This window comes from Wyeomyia smithii, chromosome 2 (genome assembly GCF_029784165.1).
Source record: "Wyeomyia smithii strain HCP4-BCI-WySm-NY-G18 chromosome 2, ASM2978416v1, whole genome shotgun sequence".
In the NCBI taxonomy this organism is placed as follows: domain Eukaryota; kingdom Metazoa; phylum Arthropoda; class Insecta; order Diptera; family Culicidae; genus Wyeomyia; species Wyeomyia smithii.
In genome coordinates, this window is record NC_073695.1 from 80258641 (window position 1) to 80270442 (window position 11802).

General features: G+C 40.5%; 2 protein-coding genes across 3 annotated transcripts; both read right to left on the reverse strand.

Moving 5' to 3' along the window:
* Positions 1-182: 182 nt before the first annotated feature.
* Positions 183-6006, reverse strand: LOC129721604 (otolith matrix protein OMM-64). Its single transcript, XM_055674360.1, has 7 exons — positions 5845-6006; positions 5400-5674; positions 5278-5340; positions 3340-3911; positions 1738-2236; positions 872-1661; positions 183-805 (listed from the first exon to the last, which is right to left on the reverse strand). Exons 2-7 carry the CDS (start codon positions 5643-5645, stop codon positions 417-419), a joined length of 2559 nt encoding a protein of 852 aa, XP_055530335.1. The 5' UTR covers positions 5646-5674; positions 5845-6006; the 3' UTR covers positions 183-416.
* A 3172-nt stretch (positions 6007-9178) lies between these two features.
* LOC129722615 (fibroin heavy chain-like) lies at positions 9179-11555 on the reverse strand. 2 transcript variants are annotated; one of them, XM_055676211.1, is made up of 5 exons: positions 11427-11555; positions 11137-11359; positions 10727-11071; positions 10583-10666; positions 9179-10393 (listed from the first exon to the last, which is right to left on the reverse strand). In XM_055676211.1, the coding sequence occupies exons 1-5, from the start codon at positions 11454-11456 to the stop codon at positions 9324-9326; spliced, it is 1752 nt and encodes a 583-aa protein (XP_055532186.1). In that variant the 5' UTR covers positions 11457-11555; the 3' UTR covers positions 9179-9323. The 2 variants fall into 2 exon arrangements, with proteins under 2 accessions (XP_055532186.1, XP_055532185.1); XM_055676210.1 differs by having other exon boundaries at positions 10583-11071.
* Between the last annotated feature and the right edge of the window lie 247 nt (positions 11556-11802).

The following is an 11802-nucleotide window of genomic DNA, read 5'->3' on the forward strand; positions in this document are numbered from 1 at the left end:
GCACGCACTGCGGATGAAATTTAAAAATGCGAAGTTGTTAAAGAGTAGGTATGAGTATTCCAATGAACTTTTTCCAGATTTAAAGAACATCTCTTACGTGCAGGCGAAATAAGAAACGATGTCTTCAACGAAATGGGTAGACATAGGAAACTATGCGCAGTTACAAGTTAAAAAAGGACGAATTGTTCTCAGGGTTTTATACGTTTATTCCAACTTCAAAGTATGGTTACACTAGTTGTATCTCTGTATTACATATTGTTACTTTATGTTACGAGTTGATTAGATATTGAAGCCTAAATAAGGGTTCTGGTTTGGACAGCTAAAAATACGTGAAGGTATTAATCTCTACCTTCGTCTTAATGAAAATACGGTTCACATGTCTATAATCTAATAAAACCAAGTTACAGCTGCTTGTTTTAAACTTCAGCCGCGACTCCTTTGTCTGCGCCGGTAGCATCACCGTTGGCAGGCTTTTTGCCGCTGCCAGTTTTCTCAGTGCTGGACACATCTTCCTCATCCACATTGGAATCGTGAATTTTACTTTCCAAACCGTTCTTTTCAGTATGTCTAAACTTGTCATACCGCTCGGAGCTTGTCTTTTCATCGTCTTCCTCTTCTTCAGCATCCTCCGCCGGGCCGCTAACTTCACGTAATAAATCACCGAGATCATTGTCAACAACCTCCCACATCTGGTCATCGGTGGTAGCATCTTTATCACCGGCGGTTTTCTTTTCAGACTTTGCATCGGCCTTTTCACTGGTATCGGCTTCTGATGTACTAGTGTCCTTTTCTCCCTTCTTGGCATCTGAAATAAGAGCAAAGTGAAACATAGTTTATTTGAAACTACTGCAAACCCCAATTAAGACACTACCTTTTTTCGCCTTGGCGTCGGTCAACTTCTTCTTGTGAATACGTTCTGCGCGTTCTCGCAGCTTTTTATCCTCACGATTTCTGATGTATACCTTCAAGTGTGGTCGAGATTTGCAGTGTAAACGAAGAGCCTTTTCCGGATCTTCTCGACGAGGCAAGTACATATTGCACAAATCGCAGTACTGCACTTCAACTTTCTTCACGTGCTCGGATCCGATGACGGTTTCTTCATCGACGTCATCGCTCTCATCTTCATCGTCGTCGGTGCCAGGTCGACCAGTTGAGCTGTTATCCGCTCCTGCGCTCTTTTTCGGCGTAGACGTATTATCCTTGCTACTGTCTGTTGGCTCATCCACATTTCCTACTTCATCTACAGTCATAAAGTTTTCCAAACGAATTTCTGCTCCACCATCTTCACCCGAGTCATCTTTATTGGCATATCGCTCGACGCGAGCCTTAAACTTCAGATGCTCTAGCGAGGCACGATGTGCTTCGTATGCCATCGGACTCTTGAAACCAATCTTGCAAGTTGCACAATAGGGCATCAGGAAACGCTTCATCTCCTTGTGACCGTCCGATTTCTGATGAACTGCTTTCGGCTGTCGGAAATTAAGCTGACAGAGTACGCAATAAGAAGATTTCTGCTCACTGCCTTCCTCTACTATTTCATCCGCTTCCTTTTGGGCCACACGCTGAGCTTGGCGCATTTCCATGAGCTTATCTCGTGTCTTGCCGGCCAACCGACGCATCGCAGCACGGTGCAACCCACGGTAGAGATGGGTATGGTATTCCTGTTTGTCATGAAAAAAACAAGTGAATTTGAATCACATTTGTTGGTTTGATCAATTTTATTTTTTGATAATTTACCTTAAATGTAACACACTTTGTACCACAATGGCAACAGTTGAGTTTGATGTATGTTGAAGATCGATATTTGGTCGTAATTTTCGTCTCTTTCTTTTTCTTCTCCCCATCCTTGTCGTCAGATTTCGCCTCACTTCCGGTTTTAGATACCGACTTCTTGACTCCTTTTTTGGGACTTGTCGATGATTCCTTTTTAGTGTCTTCGTCACCATCTCCATCTTCTTTCGTGTCATCGCCTTTATCACCTTCCTTATCTTCGTCACCCTTCTCGGTGGCTTTGTCCCCTTCCGCGTCGTCATCATCATCTTCGTCCTCTTTTTCCGTTTTGTCACCATCATCGTCTTCACCACCTTCATCGTTCAGATCTACCTTGCCATCGGCGCCCTCGGCTCCAGTGGTATCCTTATCTTCATCGGCTTCCTCATCATCATCACCCTCGTTCTCTGTGGTGTGATCATCGTCTAGCTCTTTGGCAGCCTCAAGAGCTCGTTTGATCAATGCCCTTCAAGTTCAAAATAATATATAGTCTTATTATAAATGATAGAAATTTCGTTATTTAACAATTGAGCCGTTGAGAGCAAAAGTGGTACATGTGCCATTAGGTAAATTTTTCAGGAGACGCGATAAACGAAAACACTCAAATAGTTAATTATTTTCAACAATTTTTTTCAACATAACTGCACTAAATCATTGCTGGAAAGGTTTCAAAAGACGGTATATCAAAACATAACGAGTTCTGGTTGAGAAACTTACACAAACTTCAATGAAAAAACATGTACCACTTTTGTTCTATGGGAAAAATAATGACAACCAGAAAACGTTGAGAGTGAAAGTGGTACATGTCCAGTGTAAGCATGAATGATGCATTATAGCTCTCTAATCTGAAGACATAGAACATTCATGTCTTCAGCAGAGTTGTCCAAGTGATTGAGTACTATTGAATGATGATCTGTTTGTTAAGGAATTCTGTCTCTTCGTGGCGCTAGTGTATATGCATTTGGTAACAGCATACGATTTGATACTGAAATAGGTGAAACACTAGCGCCACGTAGTGAGAAATTTCCAAAGCAGACAGATCTTCATCTGAAAGTACTCAACCACTTGACCAACTTTGCTGAAGGCATGACTGTATTATATCCTAAGATCCTCGACTTACAATTCATCTAACATGCACAGACTGGACATGTACCACTTTTGCTCTCAACGAAATGGTGATTATGTTATTCAGCAAAAATTGTTTTGGCTATAACTTTGGTTTAGGTTGTCAGATCTCGGTTTTTCTCGGACATACTAGTACATTACTGCGTTCTGCATCAATTTATGCAAAAACCCCAAAAAGTGCAAGAATGGCACATGTACCACTTTTGCTCTCAACGGCTCAATTTAGTCAGTACTACAACAGCCTGCATTAAACATGTAAACTTTCAAATGAAAGGCAACTTCAGTGCATAACAAAACTTCAATTCTGACGATATTATAACAAACGATAACTAAAGAATGCTATTTTTACTGTAAAACTCAGCTAGAACCACGAAAAGTCAAAGTATAAAGAAGTGTTTTCTGATTGCCTTTGCTTACGCTGATTGAACTTTTTGAATTACTTACTTTCGAGAAACGGTGTCCATCTTTTTGCCAATTCCAATGCGACCTACGTCCCGACTACGAATGGTGGTGAAGCGGCGTCTCAGAGGAGGAATACCTCTTATGTCCCGACGTTGGGGAAATCGGGTGGTCATTATTCCACGCCGTCCGTCGTTCCTGAAATGACTGTTAATTCTACCGCGGGTCATACCTCGTCTAATGGTTGACATCATGTGCATCGGTCGCGATCCGCCCAACGTTGTCCGCATCGGTGGTGGAGGTCCTCGACCACCAATACTACTGTTACGAGGTCCCATTGATCGTGGGGGTCCCATCGTCTCCCGTGATCTGTCTGCACTTCCGATGCCGCGTCCACGACTGCTGCTGCGATTATCAAACCGATCACGGCTGCCAGCTCCGCCGCCCGCGCCCGTAGACGAATGATGATCATTGCCACGTTTATCGTAGGATGAGCTACCGCTATCATGATGGTACCGGCTGGATGAGCCTCCGCGACCACCACTGCTGTTATCACGACGATGGTGATAGTCTCCGCTGCCACCTCCTCCACCTGTACCGTACTCACGACGATTACCCTATATACGTCGATTTATCGTTTGTGGTTCCAAAACGCCGATCAAATTAACAAATTCAAGCGAACGTGTTTTTGCGATTCATCATACAGGAAACATGTCAAATTTGATGAAGATTGAGGTTTAGAAATTAGTATAAGAGTAGTTTGTTTGATTTTTTTTGTGAGGGGTGCTAATGTGAGCTTTAGTAGTATATTTTTGATAGTTTGGCTAGAGCTAAAAACTTCGGTAATCAGTTTTGTGTTCGGACCCCGATGTTGTATTGTTTCACGCTTTGAATTCGATGTCGAGCACAGTTGGGCAGGTTTAACAAAGAGAAAACAAACAGAGAAGGCCGCCAGTAAAGCCTATCCCAGCTTCGCCGTTTAAGATTCCTCTCGGGAAGCGGTCAAATCAGCTCTGGCTGCGGCTGCTAAAGAAAGAAACAAACATAACCTCTGGTAGATGGTCTTAGCCCAAAATTACGTTGGTAGAAATCCATCTGCTGTATTTCAGGTACCGCAAATCTTCACCTATAAATCATATTATTCACATTGCACGCAGTGTCTCGATTCTACTGCTGCCGTCGATGTATGACAACACCATCATCGAAAGTGGAAAACACAAACTAGAGAGGCAATCGCTCATCCTAGCTTCGCACACTCATCCTGCTCGCATATTTTTCTATTGAACTTTTATAAATGCGCGTAGATTGTAGGTTTGATATCACACGTGGCAAAGACAAAATCATCACTCAAATTCTATCATTTTAGAATGTCCTGGCAGAAAACTGGCCGGCATTTTTGTACCGCTGCTGGCGACGATTACAGTCCATTGCTCGAATCTAAACTTATGATTTTATTTTTTCATGTTCTTCTTGCTCTGGTATAGAAGGTAGAAAGATTAGAAGTAAAGCCACTTGTAAGCGTCTTCAGTAATTCGCTTTCTCGTTCATTATGTTCGTAATCTCCAACGCGTATCTACTGATTAATTACTGCAGATTTTTTTTATTGCCCGGATCCACGATTGTTCGATGGAGAAGGAATTGGTATTTACTTTCTGCTTCTCTCTCGATTCAACCAAATTTAGGATTTTTGGATTCGTTCGAATCGTTTGCTTATGATAGCTTTTAGAGGTTTTAGCTTTGTGTTCATAGAGGAAGCTTGTGAAAATAGTTCATACTATCTGATCTATTACTCTTCTTCGTCTTCTTTAACAAAATGGGAGTTTTTGAGAAGGTACAATAAACAGAAAAAATAGATTAGCTTAAGACAAACTCAGATGTTACGAGCTTAATTTTTCGAATAACATTTCTCAGCATTAAACATTTAAAGGGTCGATACACAAATTGTCATAAGTTAAGAATACTGGTTTCGATTAATGTACATACCTGAGCGGTGTGATCCGTTCTCGGGCGCTTACGATCCGGTGAACGACGATCCCGAGAATCTTGCTGTAATGAAAGACAAATTTCGGAACTGGTAACCTTAATGCAATTGGATGTAATGTTACCTTGTAGGAATCATTACGTTTGTAACCACCGCCATCCTGACGGCTGTCTTGTCGCGAATACCGGTTGCTATCGTACCGAGATGAGCGAGAATCGGTGTATGAATTGCCTCCACTGTACCGGTTACGAGACTGATCCCTTCCGTTGTAGCTGCTATGATCAGATCCACGATAGCTGCCACCACCACGGTATGAACTTCCGCCCCTTGAACCGCCACGCGGGTATCCTCTTCCACCTCCACGACTCATTTTAAAGCCCAAAATACGTTTTCAGGTTTCTAACGCATTAAAAGAAAAAAAAAACTGTTTTATTCAATTTTTCCTTTTCAACGCAGAGCGACACAATGCCGTAATCGTAAATTAAAAATGGCGTCTCGGGGTACGCCGGCACCCCATAGCGTGGTAAATTTTTTAACGTCAAAATCTCAAAGAAAAACGCAGAACGTACCTCAAATTATCAAATTGTTACCAAAACAGGTCTCCAACTACGTTTTGCACGAATTCTTGAAGTGATTTTACACGATTCTACTATCTTTTTATTCAATAAATTGCACCGCACAATAATGGCCGACCGTCATGAAGGAAAATTTTTCCGAAGTGTGAACGGAATGAGCACAGGGTCACGAACCGAATGAATTTATCGATATTTGATCTACCTGTCAGAGTAGACCAAAATGACAGCCTGTAAGACCAAAGTAAAAAGTAGAAAGAGGTATACTGTATCGTCGTTTTACCACATACATAAAAGCTTAGATTATTGAAACATAGATATCCAACTCAACCAACAATACGGGCAACAAAAATGTGGCGCCCCTCCGAGTATGATCACATATATAAGACATACGTAACACTCAGGAAGAAATCTTCCAAAAAGTTTGTACAAAATGAACTACTCGAATAGTACCACCACATACATAAGACAAACGTAACACTCAGGAACAAATCTTCCAAAAAAGTTGGTACAAAATGAACTACTCGAAAGTACCAACCTCTGTAAAAAAAACCTCTGCTTGAGTAGTTTATGGAGGATGTGTACCTGCGCAGCCCTGCATTTGTCTTGTTCCCACTCGAAAAATGCAGCTTTGATTTTGTAAACAACTTTTTGACAGTTTCGTAAGGGATTTTGTTGAGGGGTCGAGTAGAGCCGCTATGAAGAAAATTCATTCCGTTCATTTTCGTCGAGCAGTTCATACTGGTGTTGGTACCGGGTGATGTGGGGCAAAGAGTACAAAAAAAAATCGCCAGTGTTACGTATGTCTAAGTATGTGGTACCACACCATGAATAAAATCACTGTTTGAAAACGAAACGAAACTGTCAAAAAGTTGTTTACAAAATCAAAGCTGCATTTTTCGAGTGGGAACTTTTTTTAAAGGTTTCTTCCTGAGTGTTACGTATGTCTTATGTATGTGGTATGATGGTGGTTGGGTGAACTACATTCCTAGCGCACACACATATTTATTATGGTAATTGCTATCTTTTTAGGCTTGGCCGGATTTGTGCGGTGTTTTTAACAGACTAATCTATATGGTCTAGATAAAAACAATAATTTATTACAACAGAACTAAAAAGCAAACGATGAAATTGTCAATGGAAGAGATAACCATGATATGAATTAATTATTTTGATAATATTATGACTAGTCGTTTATAGTCAAAGATGACTAGTACACAATACACTGGGGTCGCTTTATACGCGGTTGGTTGTACCGCATTTAAAAGATTATATTCGATATATTAATACTAAACTTAATTGATACCGCGTACAAATAATCTTCCGAATCAAGTAAAAATAATTCGCGTTGTTGTTAATCAATGGTGTTCGAAAAAACACATAAAAACAACCCGCGTAAAAATCGACTCCAGTGTACCTTACTCTTGCAGTATGCAGCGAATACGAGTCTCGCTGCGCGTGAACGAAAATTGAACTAATTTGTATACTGTTGATTTGGTGATGACGACAAAGTGGTGAAAGGTGAAGCATTTTTTTCAATATCATTGTATGGTCCTGTCATCTAATTTTCAATATCCGTATACGGTATTGCCATTTTGTTTTAGTTTTCACCTTGCGGACTGTGCATGATAAATCGATTTTGCTAATAATTACAGTTTTGCTGATCGGTCATCAGAGGGCAGCACTTACCGTTATAAAGGTGTTGCGGGCAAAATGTAAGAAGTCAGGTATCTTGCTCTAGTCATCATTAACATAACTCATGCATTTGTTGTTTGTACCAATTTTAATAGTCGATTGAAAAACAACATACAGTTTTAACACATACTTAGACATACTTAACGCTGGCGATTTTTTTTTTGGTACTCTTTGCCCCACATCATCCGGTACCAACACCAGTATGAACTGCTCGACGAAAATGAACGAAATGAATTTTCTTCATAGCGGCTCTACTCGAGCAAAATCCCTTACGAAACTGTCAAAAAGTTGTTTACAAAACCAATGCTGCATTTTTCGAGTGGGAACGAGACAAATGCAGAGCTGCGCAGGTACACAACCTCCATAAACTACTCAAACAGAGATTTTTTACAGAGGTTGGTACTTTCGAGTAGTTCATTTTGTACCAACTTTTTTGGAAGATTGCTTCCTGAGTTTACGTATGTCTTATGTATGTGGTTTTAATCCCTTTGCGGCACTGCTTGGGTTTAAAATTCTGCCTCAGCCGTCATAGAATGCTGTAGAAAGTTCTCCTATTCTGCTTGTAGCTTTCGTTGCAAATTATTGTTGTTATCTCATACATTACTAATTTCACTATTCCTTGCTTGAATTTTCAAATCGATTTATCAATATTTGCTAAGAACTGAGAAAATCAAATTTGAAAATTTTCACTCATCCTTTTAAGTTCTACTTAAAAACGAAACAATACTTATCTGATGAATACTGCTAAACGCTATTTTTAACTAAGATTTGATTTTTAGTATTGTTGTAATAAATTGAAATTGCAAATCATCTAGACCATATAGGATAGTCGATTGCAAACCACCGTATAAATTTGATTGAAAGTAACATGATATTTTTCTGGGTGTGCGAATCTGGTCAAGCTCACAGCACTGAAATGATAAAAAGTACCATGATATTTTTCTGTGTGGATATGCTTTAGTTCACCCAACGGCCTAAAGATGGCAAGTTCATAGTGTTGCCTTGAGATTATATGCAGCAAAGCCCAACTTGGATATCTATGTTTCTTTGGTCTATGATAAAAGGCAGAGTCTATGTTTATCAATGAGCATAAATAAATTACACGTACACATGTAACGTACAACGTTGCCCCAAAGTACTCCGTACCTCGTCCTGTCCAACCGCTCGACAAATAATGAACAAATTGAATTTTCTTTTTCTCGGCTTTATCGAGCCCCAAAGAAAATCCCATAAGGAACTGTCAAAAATATATTTACAAAATCAATGAAGCATTTTTCGAGTAAGAACGAGACAAATACAGGGATGCGCAAGTACACTGCCTTCAAAAACTACTCAAACAAAGATTTTATTCAGAGTAAGGTGCCATTCGAGTAGTTCATTTTGTACCAACTTTTTTGGAAGATTTCTTCCTGAGTGTTACGTATGTCTTATGTATGTGGGCGAACTGTCATTGTAGCGATTTCGAGCCGATTACGAGCAGTTTTAAATCGTAATTTGAAAATTGAATGACAACGATAGAAAATTATTGAAAATCACGTTTTGCTCAGAAAATGCAACTCTTTCAGATGACATAAAATACTGATATAGCTAAACAACCCACTTCATGATTTTCGGTCGGCATTTAAGGCACCGCATATGCAATATAGAAAAATGTACAAAATAATCGTGTATTCTTCGTATTAAATATTGATTATTTACAATTCATTGTATTTTTTGTTTATTTCTATAACGTAAAACGTGGCTGTGCGCTGGAATCTAAATTTCCGTAGGGAATTCAAGTACTACTCGAGTTCTTCTACCCTATCATCAATATTTTTCACGGAGCTAGTTTGTTGCTCACTAGTAGATGTGTTGACACTTTTGCCGTTTTCGATTTGAGAAGAAACTTGAAAATTATCCGATTGATTATTTAGTGACCCATTTGAAAGCTGTTCTGCTCCCGACGATTGGGCCGAGTCGGCCATTGATGAACCAGTAACATTACTGTCTCCACCGGTTACGATACCATGTTCAAAATGTGCATTGTGGGCTCCAGAGGCGACGGATGACAGGCTTCCTATAGTATCTTGAAGACCACTTACACTTCTGGATTTATATGGCAAACTCTGCTGAGCGGAATTACTAGTGAATGCTTGCCCTGCGTTCGTGAATCCTTGTCGATCTGTATCTTGAGTATTACCGAACGAAAAACCTGCACCGTTTGCCGCACCAGCTGGACTACCTTTAAAGCCTCTGTTTGTACCATCGAACGCATTAAAACCTTGACCAAAACCACCCACTCCGCTTGCACCGACCAATCCACTCGAACTTTGACCAAATGGAGAATAACGCAAACCATTATTAAGACGGGAAGGATTTGTGACACCACCGGTATTTGTTAATCCTTGTTGCAAAGGACGGTTAGCTGAATTTTGTGCATTGGCGTTACCAGCGTTTTCTCTACTGAAACCCGGTCCGCCTGCTGCTGATCCAGAAAAACGTGCATCGTTGATATATGGATTAACGACATCGACAGGACCGCTCGATCGTTGCGAAAATCCTGCATTATTAACATCACTTTGAAATCCATGCAAACCAGCACCTCTTGGATTTCCAAGGCCAATGCCTGTAGAGTCCCCCAGACGTGATCCGAACAACTGATGTGAACCTACCGGATTGCGGCTTGAGTCCACGGCTTGTCCAGAATTTCTAGCGTTGCTGAAATCGTAATCTGGACCGTTCCCTATTCGAGATCGGGATGGAGGATCCAATGCTGGCGATATTGGGGACGGCTGTTGTCCACCTGAGATTGGCCTGTTGCCTACAAAATCTCTGCTTGTGACCCCATCAGCTGACAATTGTCGATTTGTTTCTGTAATAATCATCAAAGTTTAATTAAACCATCCGTTGTGATTCAATTCTCAAATATTCTCGAACAGTGAAGAATAGAACGAGCTTATGCAGGATTGTAATACAATGTTTTCAGATGACATGTATTCGAACAAAAACCGTTGAATGCAATCGGATATTTTATTTCCATTAGCAAAATAAAAATACAAACCTTGGAAATTTTTACCAGCATTGCCAGCTCCTTGACGAAGAAAAACTGGTGTTTGATAACCAACGTTGTACGATCCGTCGGAACCTGTAACGAAAGAATTTTCATTTTCTCCCGTAATACCTAAAGGCTCCTGTAGTCCGTCACTTGAAGAAATTGCCGGGTTATACCTTCCGCCAGTGAACGGTTGATACCCCAATGCATTGAATCCCGCTCCGCTCTGTCCGGCATATGAACCGAACGAAGACGAGGGATAATATGCTCCCAAACCGTTCGGTAAGCCACTATTACTACGTGCAGATGCGAACGCGCCTAGCCGCCCCGCGGCATATGGTGAATCGTAATTTCCAGCTCGATTCCGGTACCAATAGTTTCCCCGCCCATCACCTCCATAGCCACTATTAGTGTAATATGGAGGACTTCCACTACCGTATCCGAAATTATATGGACTCCGGTACGAAAAAGGCCCGTTGGGAGACACTCCATTAAATGCTGTAGCGAATCCAATGCACTACATTAAAATTAATTTTATGGTTTATGCTTTTTTTTATTCTAACCTGCATTAGAATTTGGTTGAAAGCCAGATGATGCACTTTGATATCGGTTAAATGCTGTATATTGTCCACCAGCTCCTGTCGCGTAATTTGTAGCGTACCTAGCATTGAAACCGCCTGTTCCGTATCTATGGTTATAACTCCCATCATTATGTTTTATTCCATAATATGAAGCCGGATAAACTCCCGTGCACTTTACAACACTACGTGAAATTAGTGCCCCAAACTGTGAATAGAGATATTATTCAATCAACTGCGGCCAAACTACATTACATGATCTTCTAAAACCTCACCAGGACACTTAAATAAACAAACAGCTTCATTTTTGCTTTGTAAAAGGTATCAAACGATAACACTTTACTAAACTTCTAGAGCTAATTTCACTAGCGCGACTACAGAATAACTGGTAATTCAAATGCTTCAGTGGCGACTTTATAAGCAAATCGGCAGCAACGTTAATAGATGAGCCTTAGGGTTACGATGGCGAAACCTATAACATAGAACTGAACACTGCTAAAATACCAAACACTACTTCGCTTTCGTGCTGAATAGATTTGCCGTAGAATAATGAAGACTACTACAGCGACAAGCCTCCAAAGTCGAGAAACTTTTTGACCTACTGTAATAAATCAGAACCGTTTAAGTAAAACATCAATCGATTGCTAACTA